At 44.1% G+C, this 23612-nt stretch overlaps 1 protein-coding gene and 1 pseudogene across 1 annotated transcript; one reads left to right on the top strand and one right to left on the bottom strand.

Annotated features, from left to right (window-relative positions):
- Nucleotides 1–302: 302 nt before the first annotated feature.
- On the top strand, nt 303–4292 carry LOC135376749 (uncharacterized protein K02A2.6-like). The gene has a single exon (XM_064609232.1). It carries the CDS (start codon nt 303–305, stop codon nt 4290–4292), a length of 3990 nt encoding a protein of 1329 aa, XP_064465302.1.
- A 15834-nt stretch (nt 4293–20126) lies between these two features.
- LOC135376747 (piggyBac transposable element-derived protein 4-like) lies at nt 20127–21670 on the bottom strand (annotated as a pseudogene).
- Between the last annotated feature and the right edge of the window lie 1942 nt (nt 21671–23612).

Raw genomic sequence — 23612 nt, forward strand, 5'->3', positions numbered from 1 at the left:
TATTGCTAGCGGCTCATACAGAGTATAAAATAAACGGAGGCCGTGCGCTCGCTCTCTTTCGTTCTTGCCCGAGCCTCGAAGAAGACATGTGTTTCCTATCTATGCGATAGCGCCGGGATGGGGGGCGTTTCTCGCTTCCCATGTTGACAATGTGGGTACGACAACTTCGTGCGACGTCGGGCTACCCAGCCTCTCAATCATAACATATTGGCGACGAGGAGAAAACTACAGCAACTTCTAGTCTTCAGTCTTCAAGTTCACCTTCCAAATCTTCAAATTCAATTGCGGGAGCTCTGGTGAGCATGCCTACGTTTGGAAGAATCGAGCCCTTCGAAGGAGGGGGAGACGAGTGGCCGTCCTACGTTGAACGACTGCAGGCGTTTTTCGAGGCAAACGACGTTGGAAATGATAAGAAAAGGGCAATTTTCTTCAGCAGCTGTGGTCAGAAAACTTATTCATTGCTTCGCGACCTACTCAAGCCGGCAGCGCCACAGGACAAGTCGCTGGACGAGGTACTGGAAGTTCTTGGGAAACACTATTGTCCGAAGCCATCCGAGGTTGTCCAGAGGTTTCGCTTCAATTCACGAGTTCGAACGAAAGGCGAGTCCGTTAGTGACTTTGTTGCGGCATTGAAGAGCCTTTCCGAACATTGCAGTTTCGGCAGCGAACTTGAGAACATGTTGAGAGACCGTGTTGTTTGCGGAATTGATAATCAAGAAATTCAGACTAGGCTCTTGGAGCAACCCAGCCTCACGTTCAAAAGTGCAGTGCAGACTGCTTTGGCCATGGAAGCGGCGAAGAGTGACGCCGGAGAAATTTGTCAAGCGAGTACAAGTAGTTCGTTTCCGACGCATCGTGTCGTGTCCGTTGGTGAAGTCACCTGTTTTCGTTGTGGTGATGGACACCTGGCAAATCAGTGCAAATACGCTAGTAGCATTTGCAATTTCTGTCGCAAACGGGGGCATCTGGCGCGGGTGTGTCATTCAAAGCATAAGAACACTTCTGCCCACAAGCATTTCCAAGAGCCAGCAGGCCGAAGATCATCTCCGAAGGGTCTACGTGTGAAAAAGGTTAAGACCTTTGGTCAACGCCCGTTTCCCGTGAACGCAGTTGGGGAAGATGAGGATGTTGAGACATCGTCGGAAGTGTTTGACATGTGGCATCTGTCTGACGACGCGTTGTCGCCACCACCGCCGTTCACCGTTGTGGTCAACGTCTGTGACAAGCCACTGCCTATGGAAGTGGACACGGGAGCGAGTGTGTCCGTGATGTCCAAGAACAACTTCCAGCAACTTTTACCGGATGTAACTGTCAATCCGTCGAAAGTTTTGTTGCGAAGTTACACTGGCGAGCTGAGCCAGGTGCAAGGACAAGCCAATGTTTGTGTACAGTTCTGTGACAAATCAGCAGTTCTTCCTTTATTTCTCACCGGGGATCGTTCTCCTACATTGCTGGGACGCAATTGGATTCAGCAGCTGGGAATTGGCATCGCAGATGTCGAAGTGAACAAGTGTTCGCTTTCTGATGTGAAGAGTCTCATCCACGAATATTCTGAGGTATTCAGTAATGGTCTGGGGCAGTATAAAGGTCCAGCAGCCACAATTCATGTTCTTGAGGGCTCGTTGCCAAAGTTCTTTAAACCACGACCATTGCCATTCGCCTTGAAGGAGGGAGTCACCCAAGAACTTCAAAGATTGCAGCGGGATGGAGTGCTGGTCCCTGTGAAGTCATCAGAGTGGGCGGCTCCTATTGTCCCTGTACCAAAGAAGGATGGTCGCGTGAGAGTGTGTGGAGACTTTAAAGTTACCGTAAATCCAGTGACACAACTTGAGAAGTATCCAATTCCACGGATTGAAGACCTGTGGAATACACTTTCAGGAGGTGAGAAGTTTACCAAGTTGGACTTAAGGGATGCATACCAACAAGTGATCCTTGCCGAGGAGTCCAGGAGGTATGTTACCATTTCGACGCATATTGGTTTGTTCCAATACACCAGATTACCTTTCGGAGTTTCCTCTGCGCCAGCAATATTTCAACGTGAAATGGAGAACTTGTTTCGTGGTCTTCCACATGTAGCTGTGTACTTTGATGACATACTTGTTACGGGACGCAATGACACTGAGCACATGAGGAATCTGCATTGTGTCCTTGCTCGACTTCGGGATGTTGGACTAAAGTTGAAATTCGACAAGTGTCATTTTTTTGTGCCAGAGGTGAATTATCTAGGGCACATCATCAGCAAAGAGGGACTGTCTCCAGATAAGAGCAAGGTGGAAGCTATTTCCAAGGCACCAGCTCCGCGTGATGTTAAAGAGCTTCAAAGTTATCTGGGCCTGATAAACTTCTATAGAAGATTTTTGCCCAACTTGTCGTCTTGCCTTCGCCCATTGTATCTGCTCCTCACAGCTGGGAAAAGATGGGAGTGGGGCAGAGCCCAAGAAGATGCCTTCAACGAAAGCAAGCGTCTCATGTTATCTGCGCCCATCCTTGCGCATTTTGATCCTGCCAAGCCGCTGTACCTGAGCTGTGACGCATCTCCTTATGGTGTTGGGGCTGTCATATCTCAAAAAGAAGCTGATGGCAGAGAGCGTCCTATCGCTTTTGCCTCCCGAAGCTTGTCTGAGGCAGAGCAACGATACAGTCAGCTTGATAAGGAGGCACTAGCCTTGGTGTTCGGTACAGAACGTTTTCACCAGTACCTGTGGGGAATGTTCTTTAGAGCATATACTGATCATAAGCCACTTTTGGGATTGTTAGGTGCCAACAAGCCGATACCAGTTCAAGCATCTCCTCGGCTCGTGAGGTGGGCACTCAAACTTTCCACATATCAGTACGAACTTTTGTATAAACCTGGAAGGGATCTTCTTCATGCTGACGCATTGAGTAGACTGCCACTTCCTGCTTGTCAGGAACAGTCAACTGTTCCAGCTGAAGTCTTCATGCTTGAGCAAGCCTATTCAGACCTTCTGACGCCAACCGTTGTAGCTCGAGCTACGAAGAATGATCCTGTGCTTAGTCAAGTCTTCCTTGCTCTCTCAAGAGGTGAAGTTATTTCACTGGGACCTGAGGGGTATCCCTACAGTGCAAGAAGTGCTGAGTTGAGTCTTCATGAAGGTTGTGTGCTTTGGGGAGCAAGAGCAGTTATTCCTAAGGCATTGCAGTCCAGAGTGCTCAAGATGCTGCATGCCGGACATCCAGGCATTGAGAAGAGCAAGAAGATCGCCAGGAGCCATGTTTGGTGGCCAGGGATCGACAATGACATCATGGGTAATGTCAAGGCTTGTTCTATTTGTCAATCTCTGCAAAGGACACCAAGACCTGCTCAGCAGACACCATGGCCATTCCCTCAAAGGCCTTGGTCAAGGCTCCATGTCGATTTTGGTGGACCGTTTTTGGGTCATACGTTTTTAGTCATTGTTGATGCATACTCAAAGTGGGTCGAGGTGTTCCCCGTCAAGTCTACATCTGCAGAATCCACCATTGATGTCTTACGGTTGGTTTTTGCACAGCACGGACTCCCAGATTTGATTGTGTCTGACAATGGACCTGCGTTCGCTAGTGCGCAGTATTTAGACTTTTTAACACGTAACGGCATTCGTAGAATGTTAGTACCCCCCTATCACCCAGCATCAAATGGTGCTGCTGAGCGTGTAGTGCAAACTGTTAAAAACAAATTGAAGAAAAGTGCACCAGGGTGTTTCAAGACTCAAATCGCCAGGTTTCTGTTTCAATATAGAACAACACCACATGAAGTTACAGGGAGGGCACCGTGTGAGTTGCTCACTGGTAGAATGTTTAAGACTCCATTGGATGTGCTGCGGCCAAGTCTTCATTCTTCAGTACACTTCAAGCAACTAAAGCAGAAGCTGCACGCCGATGAGGGTTGCCGTCGTGGTCCACCTTTTGAAGCTACTGACGACGTGTTTGCCAGGGATTTCCGTCGGGGAGCAGCATGGGTTCCTGCTCGTGTTGTCGGAACCTTGAGCAATTCTTCAGCGGCTGTCACTGTTGAAGATGGCTCCACGTGGCATCGACACAATGACCATCTAAGGCCGAGGGTTCCTGCTATGGGAGAGGTTGTACCACCACGAGTTGAGCCTCAGCCAGCTGTTGTAGCAGAGACACCTGTCAACGAGGGAACCACAGCAGCGGATGTGGGTCAGTCTTTTGCCCAGCAGTTAGATCGCCCCGCAGGAGGTAACGGTACCGTGGACAGTTCGGTTGAGAGCAAAACCCCACTGCGGCGTAGCAAAAGAACTGTGAAGCCTGTGCAAAGGTACTCTCCGCAGTGAAGTGCGTCCGATGCATTGTTTGCTGACGCTTAGTATGGATGTGTTTCGTTAATATCTTGTAACTGTTGGTTGTATCCATTTTTTTCTGATTAAGTATTGTCTGAGGGGGGAGGACTGTTATATTCTTGATGGTGTTACTTACATGCAGCGCTGCATTGTGGTTAATGTGTACAGAAGGTAGCGCCACTTATTGCTAGCGGCTCATACAGAGTATAAAATAAACGGAGGCCGTGTGCTCGCTCTCTTTCGTTCTTGCCCGAGCCTCGAAGAAGACGTGTTTCCTATCTATGCGATAGCGCCGGGATGGGGGGCGTTTCTCGCTTCCCATGTTGACAATGTGGGTACGACAACTTCGTGCGACGTCGGGCTACCCAGCCTCTCAATCATAACACCCTGAGCTTGCTATCACATGTGTCGAGAGGTGCATCCCACTGAGAAATCTGCACTAGTACACAGGACGAACAAATACTTCCTAGCAGAAGTTCATAACGTAAAAAACACTGACATTCACACTCTGCGTATATACGCTTCTCCGAGTATATGGCTTGAAGAACGTAAAACAGGGAACATTGCTACTATGGATACAAACACTTCGAAATAGAATCTGCTTCCTGAAGACATGGCAAACATAAAAACCCTGAGCTTGCTATCACATGTGTCGAGAGGTGCATCCCACTGAGAAATCTGCACTAGTGCACAGGACGAACAAATACTTCCTAGCAGAAGTTCATAACGTAAAAAACACTGACATTCACACTCTGCGTATACACGCTTCTCCGAGTATATGGCTTGAAGAACGTAAAACAGGGAACATTGCTATTATGGATACAAACACTTCGAAATAGAATCTGCTTCCTGAAGACATGGCAAACATAAAAACCCTGAGCTTGCTATCACATGTGTCGAGAGGTGCATCCCACTGAGAAATCTGCACTAGTGCACAGGACGAACAAATACTTCCTAGCAGAAGTTCATAACGTAAAAAACACTGACATTCACACTCTGCGTATACACGCTTCTCCGAGTATATGGCTTGAAGAACGTAAAACAGGGAACATTGCTATTATGGATACAAACACTTCGAAATAGAATCTGCTTCCTGAAGACATGGCAAACATAAAAACCCTGAGCTTGCTATCACATGTGTCGAGAGGTGCATCCCACTGAGAAATCTGCACTAGTGCACAGGACGAACAAATACTTCCTAGCAGAAGTTCATAACGTAAAAAACACTGACATTCACACTCTGCGTATACACGCTTCTCCGAGTATATGGCTTGAAGAACGTAAAACAGGGAACATTGCTATTATGGATACAAACACTTCGAAATAGAATCTGCTTCCTGAAGACATGGCAAACATAAAAACCCTGAGCTTGCTATCACATGTGTCGAGAGGTGCATCCCACTGAGAAATCTGCACTAGTGCACAGGACGAACAAATACTTCCTAGCAGAAGTTCATAACGTAAAAAACACTGACATTCACACTCTGCGTATACACGCTTCTCCGAGTATATGGCTTGAAGAACGTAAAACAGGGAACATTGCTATTATGGATACAAACACTTCGAAATAGAATCTGCTTCCTGAAGACATGGCAAACATAAAAACCCTGAGCTTGCTATCACATGTGTCGAGAGGTGCATCCCACTGAGAAATCTGCACTAGTGCACAGGACGAACAAATACTTCCTAGCAGAAGTTCATAACGTAAAAAACACTGACATTCACACTCTGCGTATACACGCTTCTCCGAGTATATGGCTTGAAGAACGTAAAACAGGGAACATTGCTATTATGGATACAAACACTTCGAAATAGAATCTGCTTCCTGAAGACATGGCGAACATAAAAACCCTGAGCTTGCTATCACATGTGTCGAGAGGTGCATCCCACTGAGAAATCTGCACTAGTGCACAGGACGAACAAATACTTCCTAGCAGAAGTTCATAACGTAAAAAACACTGACATTCACACTCTGCGTATACACGCTTCTCCGAGTATATGGCTTGAAGAACGTAAAACAGGGAACATTGCTATTATGGATACAAACACTTCGAAATAGAATCTGCTTCCTGAAGACATGGCGAACATAAAAACCCTGAGCTTGCTATCACATGTGTCGAGAGGTGCATCCCACTGAGAAATCTGCACTAGTGCACAGGACGAACAAATACTTCCTAGCAGAAGTTCATAACGTAAAAAACACTGACATTCACACTCTGCGTATACACGCTTCTCCGAGTATATGGCTTGAAGAACGTAAAACAGGGAACATTGCTATTATGGATACAAACACTTCGAAATAGAATCTGCTTCCTGAAGACATGGCAAACATAAAAACCCTGAGCTTGCTATCACATGTGTCGAGAGGTGCATCCCACTGAGAAATCTGCACTAGTGCACAGGACGAACAAATACTTCCTAGCAGAAGTTCATAACGTAAAAAACACTGACATTCACACTCTGCGTATACACGCTTCTCCGAGTATATGGCTTGAAGAACGTAAAACAGGGAACATTGCTATTATGGATACAAACACTTCGAAATAGAATCTGCTTCCTGAAGACATGGCAAACATAAAAACCCTGAGCTTGCTATCACATGTGTCGAGAGGTGCATCCCACTGAGAAATCTGCACTAGTGCACAGGACGAACAAATACTTCCTAGCAGAAGTTCATAACGTAAAAAACACTGACATTCACACTCTGCGTATACACGCTTCTCCGAGTATATGGCTTGAAGAACGTAAAACAGGGAACATTGCTATTATGGATACAAACACTTCGAAATAGAATCTGCTTCCTGAAGACATGGCAAACATAAAAACCCTGAGCTTGCTATCACATGTGTCGAGAGGTGCATCCCACTGAGAAATCTGCACTAGTGCACAGGACGAACAAATACTTCCTAGCAGAAGTTCATAACGTAAAAAACACTGACATTCACACTCTGCGTATACACGCTTCTCCGAGTATATGGCTTGAAGAACGTAAAACAGGGAACATTGCTATTATGGATACAAACACTTCGAAATAGAATCTGCTTCCTGAAGACATGGCAAACATAAAAACCCTGAGCTTGCTATCACATGTGTCGAGAGGTGCATCCCACTGAGAAATCTGCACTAGTGCACAGGACGAACAAATACTTCCTAGCAGAAGTTCATAACGTAAAAAACACTGACATTCACACTCTGCGTATACACGCTTCTCCGAGTATATGGCTTGAAGAACGTAAAACAGGGAACATTGCTATTATGGATACAAACACTTCGAAATAGAATCTGCTTCCTGAAGACATGGCAAACATAAAAACCCTGAGCTTGCTATCACATGTGTCGAGAGGTGCATCCCACTGAGAAATCTGCACTAGTGCACAGGACGAACAAATACTTCCTAGCAGAAGTTCATAACGTAAAAAACACTGACATTCACACTCTGCGTATACACGCTTCTCCGAGTATATGGCTTGAAGAACGTAAAACAGGGAACATTGCTATTATGGATACAAACACTTCGAAATAGAATCTGCTTCCTGAAGACATGGCAAACATAAAAACCCTGAGCTTGCTATCACATGTGTCGAGAGGTGCATCCCACTGAGAAATCTGCACTAGTGCACAGGACGAACAAATACTTCCTAGCAGAAGTTCATAACGTAAAAAACACTGACATTCACACTCTGCGTATACACGCTTCTCCGAGTATATGGCTTGAAGAACGTAAAACAGGGAACATTGCTATTATGGATACAAACACTTCGAAATAGAATCTGCTTCCTGAAGACATGGCAACATAAAAACCCTGAGCTTGCTATCACATGTGTCGAGAGGTGCATCCCACTGAGAAATCTGCACTAGTGCACAGGACGAACAAATACTTCCTAGCAGAAGTTCATAACGTAAAAAACACTGACATTCACACTCTGCGTATACACGCTTCTCCGAGTATATGGCTTGAAGAACGTAAAACAGGGAACATTGCTATTATGGATACAAAACACTTCGAAATAGAATCTGCTTCCTGAAGACATGGCAAACATAAAAACCCTGAGCTTGCTATCACATGTGTCGAGAGGTGCATCCCACTGAGAAATCTGCACTAGTGCACAGGACGAACAAATACTTCCTAGCAGAAGTTCATAACGTAAAAAACACTGACATTCACACTCTGCGTATACACGCTTCTCCGAGTATATGGCTTGAAGAACGTAAAACAGGGAACATTGCTATTATGGATACAAACACTTCGAAATAGAATCTGCTTCCTGAAGACATGGCAAACATAAAAACCCTGAGCTTGCTATCACATGTGTCGAGAGGTGCATCCCACTGAGAAATCTGCACTAGTGCACAGGACGAACAAATACTTCCTAGCAGAAGTTCATAACGTAAAAAACACTGACATTCACACTCTGCGTATACACGCTTCTCCGAGTATATGGCTTGAAGAACGTAAAACAGGGAACATTGCTATTATGGATACAAACACTTCGAAATAGAATCTGCTTCCTGAAGACATGGCAAACATAAAAACCCTGAGCTTGCTATCACATGTGTCGAGAGGTGCATCCCACTGAGAAATCTGCACTAGTGCACAGGACGAACAAATACTTCCTAGCAGAAGTTCATAACGTAAAAAACACTGACATTCACACTCTGCGTATACACGCTTCTCCGAGTATATGGCTTGAAGAACGTAAAACAGGGAACATTGCTATTATGGATACAAACACTTCGAAATAGAATCTGCTTCCTGAAGACATGGCAAACATAAAAACCCTGAGCTTGCTATCACATGTGTCGAGAGGTGCATCCCACTGAGAAATCTGCACTAGTGCACAGGACGAACAAATACTTCCTAGCAGAAGTTCATAACGTAAAAAACACTGACATTCACACTCTGCGTATACACGCTTCTCCGAGTATATGGCTTGAAGAACGTAAAACAGGGAACATTGCTATTATGGATACAAACACTTCGAAATAGAATCTGCTTCCTGAAGACATGGCAAACATAAAAACCCTGAGCTTGCTATCACATGTGTCGAGAGGTGCATCCCACTGAGAAATCTGCACTAGTGCACAGGACGAACAAATACTTCCTAGCAGAAGTTCATAACGTAAAAAACACTGACATTCACACTCTGCGTATACACGCTTCTCCCGAGTATATGGCTTGAAGAACGTAAAACAGGGAACATTGCTATTATGGATACAAACACTTCGAAATAGAATCTGCTTCCTGAAGACATGGCAAACATAAAAACCCTGAGCTTGCTATCACATGTGTCGAGAGGTGCATCCCACTGAGAAATCTGCACTAGTGCACAGGACGAACAAATACTTCCTAGCAGAAGTTCATAACGTAAAAAACACTGACATTCACACTCTGCGTATACACGCTTCTCCGAGTATATGGCTTGAAGAACGTAAAACAGGGAACATTGCTATTATGGATACAAACACTTCGAAATAGAATCTGCTTCCTGAAGACATGGCAAACATAAAAACCCTGAGCTTGCTATCACATGTGTCGAGAGGTGCATCCCACTGAGAAATCTGCACTAGTGCACAGGACGAACAAATACTTCCTAGCAGAAGTTCATAACGTAAAAAACACTGACATTCACACTCTGCGTATACACGCTTCTCCGAGTATATGGCTTGAAGAACGTAAAACAGGGAACATTGCTATTATGGATACAAACACTTCGAAATAGAATCTGCTTCCTGAAGACATGGCAAACATAAAAACCCTGAGCTTGCTATCACATGTGTCGAGAGGTGCATCCCACTGAGAAATCTGCACTAGTGCACAGGACGAACAAATACTTCCTAGCAGAAGTTCATAACGTAAAAAACACTGACATTCACACTCTGCGTATACACGCTTCTCCGAGTATATGGCTTGAAGAACGTAAAACAGGGAACATTGCTATTATGGATACAAACACTTCGAAATAGAATCTGCTTCCTGAAGACATGGCAAACATAAAAACCCTGAGCTTGCTATCACATGTGTCGAGAGGTGCATCCCACTGAGAAATCTGCACTAGTGCACAGGACGAACAAATACTTCCTAGCAGAAGTTCATAACGTAAAAAACACTGACATTCACACTCTGCGTATACACGCTTCTCCGAGTATATGGCTTGAAGAACGTAAAACAGGGAACATTGCTATTATGGATACAAACACTTCGAAATAGAATCTGCTTCCTGAAGACATGGCAAACATAAAAACCCTGAGCTTGCTATCACATGTGTCGAGAGGTGCATCCCACTGAGAAATCTGCACTAGTGCACAGGACGAACAAATACTTCCTAGCAGAAGTTCATAACGTAAAAAACACTGACATTCACACTCTGCGTATACACGCTTCTCCGAGTATATGGCTTGAAGAACGTAAAACAGGGAACATTGCTATTATGGATACAAACACTTCGAAATAGAATCTGCTTCCTGAAGACATGGCAAACATAAAAACCCTGAGCTTGCTATCACATGTGTCGAGAGGTGCATCCCACTGAGAAATCTGCACTAGTGCACAGGACGAACAAATACTTCCTAGCAGAAGTTCATAACGTAAAAAAACACTGACATTCACACTCTGCGTATACACGCTTCTCCGAGTATATGGCTTGAAGAACGTAAAACAGGGAACATTGCTATTATGGATACAAACACTTCGAAATAGAATCTGCTTCCCGAAGACATGGCAAACATAAAAACCCTGAGCTTGCTATCACATGTGTCGAGAGGTGCATCCCACTGAGAAATCTGCACTAGTGCACAGGACGAACAAATACTTCCTAGCAGAAGTTCATAACGTAAAAAACACTGACATTCACACTCTGCGTATACACGCTTCTCCGAGTATATGGCTTGAAGAACGTAAAACAGGGAACATTGCTGGATACAAACACTTCGAAATAGAATCTGCTTCCTGAAGACATGGCAAACATAAAAACCCTGAGCTTGCTATCACATGTGTCGAGAGGTGCATCCCACTGAGAAATCTGCACTAGTGCACAGGACGAACAAATACTTCCTAGCAGAAGTTCATAACGTAAAAAACACTGACATTCACACTCTGCGTATACACGCTTCTCCGAGTATATGGCTTGAAGAACGTAAAACAGGGAACATTGCTATTATGGATACAAACACTTCGAAATAGAATCTGCTTCCCGAAGACATGGCAAACATAAAAACCCTGAGCTTGCTATCACATGTGTCGAGAGGTGCATCCCACTGAGAAATCTGCACTAGTGCACAGGACGAACAAATACTTCCTAGCAGAAGTTCATAACGTAAAAAACACTGACATTCACACTCTGCGTATACACGCTTCTCCGAGTATATGGCTTGAAGAACGTAAAACAGGGAACATTGCTATTATGGATACAAACACTTCGAAATAGAATCTGCTTCCTGAAGACATGGCAAACATAAAAACCCTGAGCTTGCTATCACATGTGTCGAGAGGTGCATCCCACTGAGAAATCTGCACTAGTGCACAGGACGAACAAATACTTCCTAGCAGAAGTTCATAACCTAAAAAACACTGACATTCACACTCTGCGTATACACGCTTCTCCAAGTATATGGCTTGAAGAACGTAAAACAGGGAACATTGCTATTATGGATACAAACACTTCGAAATAGAATCTGCTTCCTGAAGACATGGCAAACATAAAAACCCTGAGCTTGCTATCACATGTGTCGAGAGGTGCATCCCACTGAGAAATCTGCACTAGTGCACAGGACGAACAAATACTTCCTAGCAGAAGTTCATAACCTAAAAAAACAGACATTCACACTCTGCGTATACACGCTTCTCCAAGTATATGGCTTGAAGAACGTAAAACAGGGAACATTGCTATTATGGATACAAACACTTCGAAATAGAATCTGCTTCCTGAAGACATGGCAAACATAAAAACCCTGAGCTTGCTATCACATGTGTCGAGAGGTGCATCCCACTGAGAAATCTGCACTAGTGCACAGGACGAACAAATACTTCCTAGCAGAAGTTCATAACATAAAAAACACTGACATTCACACTCTGCGTATACACGCTTCTCCCGAGTATATGGCTTGAAGAACGTAAAACAGGGAACATTGCTATTATGGATACAAACACTTCGAAATAGAATCTGCTTCCTGAAGACATGGCAAACATAAAAACCCTGAGCTTGCTATCACATGTGTCGAGAGGTGCATCCCACTGAGAAATCTGCACTAGTGCACAGGACGAACAAATACTTCCTAGCAGAAGTTCATAACCTAAAAAACACTGACATTCACACTCTGCGTTATGTTTGCCATGTCTTCGGGAAGCAGATTCTATTTCGAAGTGTTTGTATCCATAATAGCAATGTTCCCTGTTTTACGTTCTTCAAGCCATATACTCGGAGAAGCGTGTATACGCAGAGTGTGAATGTCAGTGTTTTTTACGTTATGAACTTCTGCTAGGAAGTATTTGTTCGTCCTGTGCACTAGTGCAGATTTCTCAGTGGGATGCACCTCTCGACACATGTGATAGCAAGCTCAGGGTTTTTATGTTCGCCATGTCTTCAGGAAGCAGATTCTATTTCGAAGTGTTTGTATTCATAATAGCAATGTTCCCTGTTTTACGTTCTTCAAGCCATATACTCGGAGAAGCGTGTATACGCAGAGTGTGAATGTCAGTGTTTTTTACGTTATGAACTTCTGCTAGGAAGTATTTGTTCGTCCTGTGCACTAGTGCAGATTTCTCAGTGGGATGCACCTCTCGACACATGTGATAGCAAGCTCAGGGTTTTTATGTTCGCCATGTCTTCAGGAAGCAGATTCTATTTCGAAGTGTTTGTATCCATAATAGCAATGTTCCCTGTTTTACGTTCTTCAAGCCATATACTCGGAGAAGCGTGTATACGCAGAGTGTGAATGTCAGTGTTTTTTACGTTATGAACTTCTGCTAGGAAGTATTTGTTCGTCCTGTGCACTAGTGCAGATTTCTCAGTGGGATGCACCTCTCGACACATGTGATAGCAAGCTCAGGGTTTTTATGTTCGCCATGTCTTCAGGAAGCAGATTCTATTTCGAAGTGTTTGTATCCATAATAGCAATGTTCCCTGTTTTACGTTCTTCAAGCCATATACTCGGAGAAGCGTGTATACGCAGAGTGTGAATGTCAGTGTTTTTTACGTTATGAACTTCTGCTAGGAAGTATTTGTTCGTCCTGTGCACTAGTGCAGATTTCTCAGTGGGATGCACCTCTCGACACATGTGATAGCAAGCTCAGGGTTTTTATGTTCGCCATGTCTTCAGGAAGCAGATTCTATTTCGAAGTGTTTGTATCCATAATAGCAATGTTCCCTGTTTTACGTTCTTCAAGCCATATACTCGGAGAAGCGTGTATACGCAGAGTGTGAATGTCAGTGTTTTTTACGTTATGAACTTCTGCTAGGAAGTATTTGTTCGTCCTGTGCACTAGTGCAGATTTCTCAGTGGGATGCACCTCTCGACACATGTGATAGCAAGCTCAGGTTTTTTATGTTCGCCATGTCTTCAGGAAGCAGATTCTATTTCGAAGTGTTTGTATCCATAATAGCAATGTTCCCTGTTTTACGTTCAAGTCATATACCCGGAGAAGCGTGTATACGCAGAGTGTGAATGTCAGTGTTGTGAATGCTTTGAACTTGATAAAAGATGGAAGTCACTGAAAAGGTTAGCCAGCTGTAGGACTCGAACCCACATCTTCTGGATTACTGGACCAGGGCTGTACCAATTGAGCTAAGCTAACACGCCTTCTCAGCGACTTCCAGGGTGCATGTGCTAGGAAGTAGTTGTTTATCTTGTGCTATAGCACAGATTTCTCAATCTCTCTTGACACATGTGATAACAACATCAGGGAGCCTATGTTTGCCACGTTCTCACAAAACCAGCTTTTGTGTGAGCTTCTTAAATTTATTTGCCTCCTGGGGGCTTTAGATTGTGTATGTGTGCTTAATTGAAATGTGCTTTGGCTCTCTGCTTTTCCATAGCTTTGTTTCAAAATCGACAATCAGCGATGTACAGTTTTACAGAAAAATAGTGACACTCTTTAATGTATATTAAACTACATTGACTTATGGCTTTATATGGAAGTATTTCTGGTGTGTCTACCGTATTTGACATAAACGAAGTCTCTCACCACACTGCATTGGTCTCCGTGTGCTATCACTTCAAAAGAAAGGAAGGCGTCCTGCTACTAATGCTGGATACACGGACTTATGATACAGCACACAACATCTGTAGTAGTGAAGAAATGCTTTATCTAACGTATGTTGCACGGGGGGCACAAACCGTAGTCTTATAATGCAGCCGTCAGGTTATGCCACGCAAGCTCCGCTACACATTTCGGAACCCCCTTTTCTCCTTGCCAGACATCACAAAATTCTACAGCGATCACCAGGCAATACCTTCGTATGCGCGTAGCTGAGATGGGACATCAGAATTGCAGGCTGCTTATTTAAAGTCAATAACACCATTGCTATGTCGTCATCACATTAGAATAAGCCATCGGCTTTCGTGCGCATATTCTATATAATCCACATCATCAGCTCTCTTGCGACATGAACAAAATTTCAGTGGAAAGATTGACTGACGACGCGAGAACAGGCGGCAGCCATATTCACATGCTGGATTGACTACGGATTGGAGTGGATATTTTCAGAATTAGCTCGCTGGCTGCACAGCGTGTGCAGACAATTCCCGCTGAGGGACAAATCTGGGTGGCAGATTTTTCAATGTTGGCAACAACCGTCCCACAAGATGGCGATCCCCGTGGCCGGGAATAGGCTGAAACACATGGCAAGATGGCGACTTTGACCCACCTGCGCCACAGGAGATGCACTACTCGACACATTTCGCCCTCCTGTGTTTCCCTGTTTCCCTCTAGGCCAGAAATACAAGAGTTTCGTTTTTGCACGTGGTTTTTGGAAGACGTTTTAGGACAAACGTTTCCATGCAGGATTGTCGCTTTTCAGATGACGTAAAAAATAACGTAGCTGATGCTGTCACATTTTACTTTCTTCATTCCGTACGCGACTGCGGGGGCACCACAGGAGATGCACTACTCGACACATTTCGCCCTCCTGTGTTTCCCTCTAGGCCAGAAATACAAGAGTTTTGTTTTTGCACGTGGTTTTTGGAAGACGTTTTAGGACAAACGTTTCCATGCAGGATTGTCGCTTTTCAGATGACGTAAAAAATAACGTAGCTGATGCTGTCACATTTTACTTTCTTCATTCCGTACGCGACTGCGGGGGCGCCACAGGAGATGCACTACTCGACACATTTCGCCCTCCTGTGTTTCCCTCTAGGCCAGAAATACAAGAGTTTCGTTTTTGCACGTGGTTTTTGGAAGACGTTTTAGGACAAACGTTTCCATGCAGGATTGTCGCTTTTCAGATGACGTAAAAAATAACGTAGCTGATGCTGTCACATTTTACTTTCTTCATTCAGTACACGACTGCGGGGGCGCCACAGGAGATGCACTACTCGACACATTTCGCCCTCCTGTGTTTCCCTCTAGGCCAGAAATACAAGAGTTTCGTTTTTGCACGTGGTTTTTGCAAGACGTTTTAGGACAAACGTTTCCATGCAGGATTGTCGCTTTTCAGATGACGTAAAAAATAACGTAGCTGATGCTGTCACATTTTACTTTCTTCATTCCGTACACGACTGCGGGGGCGCCACAGGAGATGCACTACTCGACACATTTCGCCCTCCTGTGTTTCCCTCTAGGCCAGAAATACAAGAGTTTCGTTTTTGCACGTGGTTTTTGGAAGACGTTTTAGGACAAACGTTTCCATGCAGGATTGTCGCTTTTCAGATGACGTAAAAAATAACGTAGCTGATGCTGTCACATTTTACTTTCTTCATTCCGAACACGACTGCGGGGGCGCCACAGGAGATGCACTACTCGACACATTTCGCCCTCCTGTGTTTCCCTCTAGGCCAGAAATACAAGAGTTTCGTTTTTGCACGTGGTTTTTGGAAGACGTTTTAGGACAAACGTTTCCATGCAGGATTGTCGCTTTTCGGATGACCTAAAAAATAACGTAGCTGATGCTGTCACATTTTACTTTCTTCATTCCGTACACGACTGCGGGGGCGCCACAGGAGATGCACTACTCGACACATTTCGCCCTCCTGTGTTTCCCTCTAGGCCAGAAATACAAGAGTTTCGTTTTTGCACGTGGTTTTTGGAAGACGTTTTAGGACAAACGTTTCCATGCAGGATTGTCGCTGTTCAGATGACGTAAAAAATAACGTAGCTGATGCTGTCACATTTTACTTTCTTCATTCCGTACGCGACTGCGGGGGCGCCACAGGAGATGCACTACTCGATACATTTCGCCCTCCTGTGTTTCCCTCTAGGCCAGAAATACAAGAGTTTCGTTTTTGCACGTGGTTTTTGGAAGACGTTTTAGGACAAACGTTTCCATGCAGGATTGTCGCTTTTCAGATGACGTAAAAAATAACGTAGCTGATGCTGTCACATTTTACTTTCTTCATTCCGTACGCGACTGCGGGGGCGCCACAGGAGATGCACTACTCGACACATTTCGCCCTCCTGTGTTTCCCTCTACGCCAGAAATACAAGAGTTTCGTTTTTGCACGTGGTTTTTGGAAGATGTTTTAGGACAAACGTTTCCATGCAGGATTGTCGCTTTTCAGATGATGTAAAAAATAACGTAGCTGATGCTGTCACATTTTACTTTCTTCATTCCGTACACGACTGCGGGGGCGCCACAGGAGATGCACTACTCGACACATTTCGCCCTCCTGTGTTTCCCTCTAGGCCAGAAATACAAGAGTTTCGTTTTTGCACGTGTTTTTGGAAGACGTTTTAGGACAAACGTTTCCATGCAGGATTGTCGCTTTTCAGATGACGTAAAAAATAACGTAGCTGATGCTGTCACATTTTACTTTCTTCATTCCGTACACGACTGCGGGGGCGCCACAGGAGATGCACTACTCGACACATTTCGCCCTCCTGTGTTTCCCTCTAGGCCAGAAATACAAGAGTTTCGTTTTTGCACGTGGTTTTTGGAAGACGTTTTAGGACAAACGTTTCCATGCAGGATTGTCGCTTTTCAGATGACGTAAAAAATAACGTAGCTGATGCTGTCACATTTTACTTTCTTCATTCCGTTCCCAGGGTCGATCTTGACCTTCTCCTATCTTGAATATGTGACTCACTCAGGCTCCTCACACTGTCGTTGTCGTCGTTTATGCATTCATCCACGACATCTCTTGCGAAGATTTCTGTTCGATGTGCGCCTGCGAACGTAGTTCGTCAGGTAAAAAGAATAGTGAATTCACGACTTTAATGTTAAAATCTTTAACGAAATTTTCTATTTTGACGTCCACGATTTATTGAATGTAAATGCGTAACTAACGCTGTTGATGTTGTGACTGTATTGTTCAAATGCGAGCGGGCTCCAGTGGCGGGCTCGTAGGCTCGTCACACTGTCGTTGTCGTCGTTTATGCATTCATCCACGGGATCTCTTGGGAAGATTTCTGTTCGATGTGCACCTGCGAACGTAGTTCGTCAGGTAAAAAGAATAGTGAATTCACGACTTTAATGTTAAAATCTTTAACGGAATTTTCTCTTTTGAAGTCCACGATTTATTGAATGTAAATGCGTAACTAACGCTGTTGGTGTTGTGACTGTATTGTTGAAAAGCGAACGGGCTCCAGGGCTCCAGTGGCGGGCTCGTAGGCTCGTCACACTGTCGTTGTCGTCGTTTATGCATTCATCCACGACATCTCTTGCGAAGATTTCTGTTCGATGTGCGCCTGCGAGCGTACTTCGTCACGTAAAAGGACTAGTGAATTTACGACTTTAATGTTAAAATCTTTAACGGAATTTTCTCTTTTGAAGTTCACGATTTATTGAATGTAAACACAGACATGATCGTACATGAAGTGCATGTCTGTGTTGTTGTTTATTTTGTCACCCAGTCTCATCTTTCGAAGTTACTCAAGCTAATTTACGTTTAACTAAATCGCACACAGGTAATCAGGTCCTCGTAAATGTTGAGAAAACAAGAACCATGTGCTACCATTATGCTAAAAAATACCATGTGGTAGTGCTGCAATAGCTGTACTGAGAGGTAATTAAAGTGTGGCAATACTTTTTGTCTGTCCATAGAATCAGTAATGCCTGGAATGGGTTCTACCTCCATCAAGGAAGAACCACAAGAAATCTCCCCTCTACCCGTAAACCATCAAGATGCAGAAGAGCTCATCACTGCTGACTGTTTAGGTAAGATAGTCCTTTGCAACTGTTCAACTAGCAGGCAGTGGTTTATCCAGAATTGAAACCAAGGGGCTGTACAAGTCCTTAGCCTCTGCTACTTCATGCCAGTTTCCCCACCCGTTCAGCACATCTGGTGGAGATGCTGGCAACCAGCGGAGGGAGTCGTCTGCGGAAGCAGGCAAGTTTGTTGAAGTAACGAATATAGTTGTAGAGAGTGCCAAATCTCAACTGTGTTTAATTTAATCAGGAAATTCATAATTAGCAGGGAACATTCTCTTTTGCAGAATGTTCATTTATTTAATAAAACACAGAAAAGAACAGTCTCTTCCATCATAACCACAGCAGGTTGATGCAGGCAAATGTGAATACGCCAGCTTACAATCTCACCATAAAAGTGGGCATCTCAATCTGTAAGAATATTGCAACATTATCATCAGGCTGTCTGTCTGTGGACGGCAAGAATAGAGAAGTGATCAGCGAAGAATAATATTAAGGGGGGAAGTGGGGATCAACACAAACGTTTTTGTTTCGCAGTAGTTTACGTAATAGATTAAAACGTGCACCGTGATGTTGATAATGCAGTTTCCACAATGAAAATTTTTGGTTCTCATTTTTCTGCATGCAGTTGCAACGGACACATCTGGCATAGGAACGTATGACGATAGCATAAATTATAAATTGATTTACCTGAAAAAGTAAGAATGTCTCTAGGAAGGTTCAGTGATCGTAAGAAAACAGACCGCATCAATAAAGAGTGAGTGGTTGTGGAGATATCAGTTTTGCAAGTGGAGCAGGTAGAGCAAAAAGTTGTTTTGAGAAAATCAAGTGCAGAGTTTCATGCTATTTTTACTACAAATTAGAAGGCTCCAGCACTATAGTCTTTCATGTCCTTTTGTGCACAGGTTCTCTTGCCCTCCTGGCTCTTCGTTTGATGCACTTTGGCTGCTTTTGCCTTTGACCAGGGCAGTAGACCCTTGTTCAAGGCTTTTGTTAGCTTCGCAAAGCAGATACTTGTAGGGGTTGCCTGCCCCCAACTGCCTCGACGCTACTTGGGCAAACCCGTTGGAGAAAACCATACCTTCTCCTCCTCATTATACCCAGAATGGCGAGTTAAGGGTACGTGTGGAACCATGAATGGTGGAGGACGCACGGAGCCATGTTTATGTGAGTTTTTTTCTGAGAAACAAATTGCACACAGCAAAACCTTTCGCGCTATTCAGCAGAATGACACATACACTTTCATCAGACGTCTTCATCTGAAAATGTTTTGGATGACCCTTTATGAGGCGAGATGGTTGCCCATAAGAAAAGTACTTTGAATGTTAAAGGTGAAGTTCTGAGCCACCCGAACGGATAATATCTGAAATTTGGTTAAAATCGACAGAGTGCATCTCATGAAAAAAGTGGGACATATTTGTCCCAAGAGCTTATTTGCGTTCAAAGGGAAGTGGGGCACTTCTCTCCCACTGACCTGCTAGTGCACATGCTCTGAGATTTGGCAGGAATGTTTTTGTTTGAAGTTTATTCTGACGATACAAACATTCAAAAGCGTGCCTTCTATATCACGATCTAATTTTCGGCATGAAAAGGTCCAAAACATGTCACACAGAGTGGGACCTGGCACAACTTGCAGATGAAGTGTCCTCACCTCTCTTTCCTTTGTGGAGCACCATCTGCACCTCTGGCGGCTTATGACTAGAGCCTCAAGTTTTAGGGTTTTACCTGATTCTTCCCCGAATTTGCACCCCGAATTGAAGGTTGCCTCTTTAGGGTAAAACCTGATTTTCACCCGGCAAATTGCCCTCACTGGGATGTCTGTAGGAATGCACTAACTTGTTTGGCAGAAAAATGCAGTTACATCACCATTTGTACCAAACTGCTACAATTAGTCTGAATAATTGAGCCCGATTTCTCCCCAAATTTAGCATACTGGAAGTTTTTTTACCCGAATTTGCATGAATTTAGTGCGCATGTTTATTTACTCGATTTTTACCCCCCCTCCCCCGAATGTAAGAAAAAATATTTCCCAAAAACTTCAGGCTCTACTTATGACCTTTTGGGGGTGGTGATCACCTCCCTGGAACCTCACCTCCTCAGGCACAGCTACCACTTTTTGCCCACTTTGGCGACCGCGCTGTCTCCCCAGAAAAGCCTGTGTTGCCTTCTTCTGTTTGAAGGTGTTTTCACTAATGAGCTGTCTGCCAATCTGCAACCTGTACCACAGGTATGCAATCTTCCTCGTGTTAGAAAATTGAATGAAGGAGTTCACAACCGCTGCGTCAAGCAAGTAGTAAAACATTCTGTTCCACCACTTTTTTTACTTTCAGTCTGACACGTACGAGTTCCTTTTCTGATCAAAGAGGTCAACGCCACCCCCATGTATTTGTTGTAATCAGATACAAACTTGGGGCACGTTACACCAGCCTTTGCACCACTTGCAAGTGTACGGGACACCTCAACCACTTCATTCGGATCATGAAAATTTGACATCATGAGAACATTTCGGTTGTCCCGCCACATGTATGCCGAGAGAGATTCCTTTGCCCTCCAAACGTAGTCTCCTCGTTGCAGCTTCTGGGCCTGCGTTACTTCTCTAGGAACATCCTTACGGTTTTGGCGGAGGGTTCCTGCAGCCAGGACGTTTTTGTCTTTTAGCTTCTACAACAGCTTCGTTGTGGTAAAGAAGTTATCAAAGTAAACTTCAGTCTCTGGCTCCACATTCTCGCTCAGTGAAAGGACAACGTGCTCGCCCAGTGTTAGGTCAGAAGGGCGATCGGAAGCCTTCCCTTCGTAGATCCTGAATTCCCAGAGGTAGCCGGTTGCAGAGTCAGCCCTGCACCAAACTTTATACCCTCTCTTGATGGGTTTCATTGGACAATACTGCTTCAGGGCTGACATCTCCTTGAACCGTATCATGCTTTCATCACTGGCCTGGTGATTTGACGGCTTGTACTCTTCCAGGAAGTGCTTGTTCAAGGCGTCCACCAGCTGCCTTACTTTCGCTAACCTGTCATATCCGTCCTCTCCTCTCTTTTTCGCGGCTTCGTTGTCGGCAGTGTGAAGGCAGTTCATGATTGCCTGGAACCTTTTGAATGTCATCACTGTTGAGATCTCTCCAACATTGAAGAGTTTGTTGTTGAAAAAGGGGGGGTTACGGCGACGGAATGAGGACACAGGTGCGGAGTATAAAGGTGACCAGTGGACCGTGAGAAAGTGAAGACGGAGGTGGTCTCAGGAGAGAGGCCAACGAAGAAAATGTGGAAATTGGAGAGTTGTGTGTGTGTGTTTATCATTATATTTTTTTATTTGCAAAATTATATTTACGGGTTCAATAATTATAGTGGGCCTGCGTGCATGTTCAAACCATGAGGCTTCAGAGACTGGAATTTTGCAATTAAAAAGGATTCGCGATTTTTGCGCTTCATGTCACTGTTATAACCCGATTCAAGGATAACGATTTTGAGGTCTGTACCTAAAGCGTGTCCAGGAAGGTTAAAATGTGTCGAAACGGGTGTAGGATGGTTATTAACAATATCGGATTTATGGCCGTAAAACCTTTCCCTCATGGTGTTCGAGGTTTCTCCAATATACTGAATACAACATTTAGTGCACATAATAAGGTAACATACGTTAAAAGAGTTGCAGTGCAATCCCTGTCGGATTTCGAAAATAAAAGAGTTTGAGGTGCTCGAGATCAATTCACACGTCTAAAACGCATATGCTCTAACCCAGAAGATTTTGAGGCATGCGCTGAAGAAATGTCCAACGATGTTAGAAAACGAAACTACCCTCCCAACCTTATAAACAATGCTCTCTCCGCGTGCAGATCACATGAACCGCGGCAGCTACAAAACCCCTTATCCTTCGTTACCGCCTATAACAAAGCACTGAGTGGCGCAGGGTCCATCTTCACCCGCCATCTCAACATACTTCAAAGCGACGAAAAACAAAATAATTTTTCCTGCTCCCCCCAATATCACATTCCGTCGATCACGTAACATTCGTAACTTACTAGTTTCATCCTGCCTATCCCGACCAAATCCTGGGTGTTCCCCTTGTAGTAACAAACGCTGCCAAACATGTCATTTCATTAGCCCATGTATATTTATCTCGAGCACCTCAAACTCTTTTATTTTCGAAATCCGACAGGGATTGCACTGCAACTCTTTTAACGTATGTTACCTTATTATGTCCACTAAATGTTGTATTCAGTATATTGGAGAAACCTCGAACACCATGAGGGAAAGGTTTTACGGCCATAAATCCGATATTGTTAATAACCATCCTACACCCGTTTCTACACATTTTAACCTTCCTGGACACGCTTTAGGTACAGACCTCAAAATCGTTATCCTTGAATCGGGTTATAACAGTGACATGAAGCGCAAAAATTGCGAATCCTTTTTAATTGCAAAATTCCAGTCTCTGAAGCCTCATGGTTTGAACATGCACGCAGGCCCACTACAATTATTGAACCCGTAAATATAATTTTTCAAATAAAAAAATATAATGATAAACACACACACACAACTCTACAACTTCCACATTTTCTTCGTTGGCCTCTCTCCTGAGACCACTTCAGTCTTCACTTTCTCACGGTCCACTGGTCACCTTTATACTCCGCACCTGTGTCCTCATTCCGTCGCCGTAACCCCCCCTTTTTATCCTTAATTCCTCGAACGTCACCAACAAGTGTTCTCGTTTCCTGTGTATAAGCCCTTGGGCTCGCGTTATGTTTCGCTTCTGATACCCCTGCTTTTGTATTTATGTTCTTTTGATTTTTATCTGTGTTTGCATCCTTTCCATCAACCTGTTACCCTCTCATGCCAGAACTCCCCCGTCAACTGTATATATGTGCCTGTACCATGTTTATATTTTTGTAACCTGAAGAAGTGCAGTCTCGTGCACGAAAGTCTTGTTTACCATGTGTAAATAAATAAGTTGTTCCTAGTGTTTGATATTACTCTTTAATCTGTATATACTTAGCTGGGACACCCTGTATATACGAGGTGGG

This window comes from Ornithodoros turicata, unplaced genomic scaffold (genome assembly GCF_037126465.1).
Source record: "Ornithodoros turicata isolate Travis unplaced genomic scaffold, ASM3712646v1 ctg00001266.1, whole genome shotgun sequence".
Taxonomy (NCBI): domain Eukaryota; kingdom Metazoa; phylum Arthropoda; class Arachnida; order Ixodida; family Argasidae; genus Ornithodoros; species Ornithodoros turicata.

Excerpts from the sequence above, each read along its gene's own strand:
- LOC135376749 (XM_064609232.1), top strand. The coding sequence starts at position 303 with ATGCCTACGTTTGGAAGAATCGAGCCCTTCGAAGGAGGGGGAGACGAG.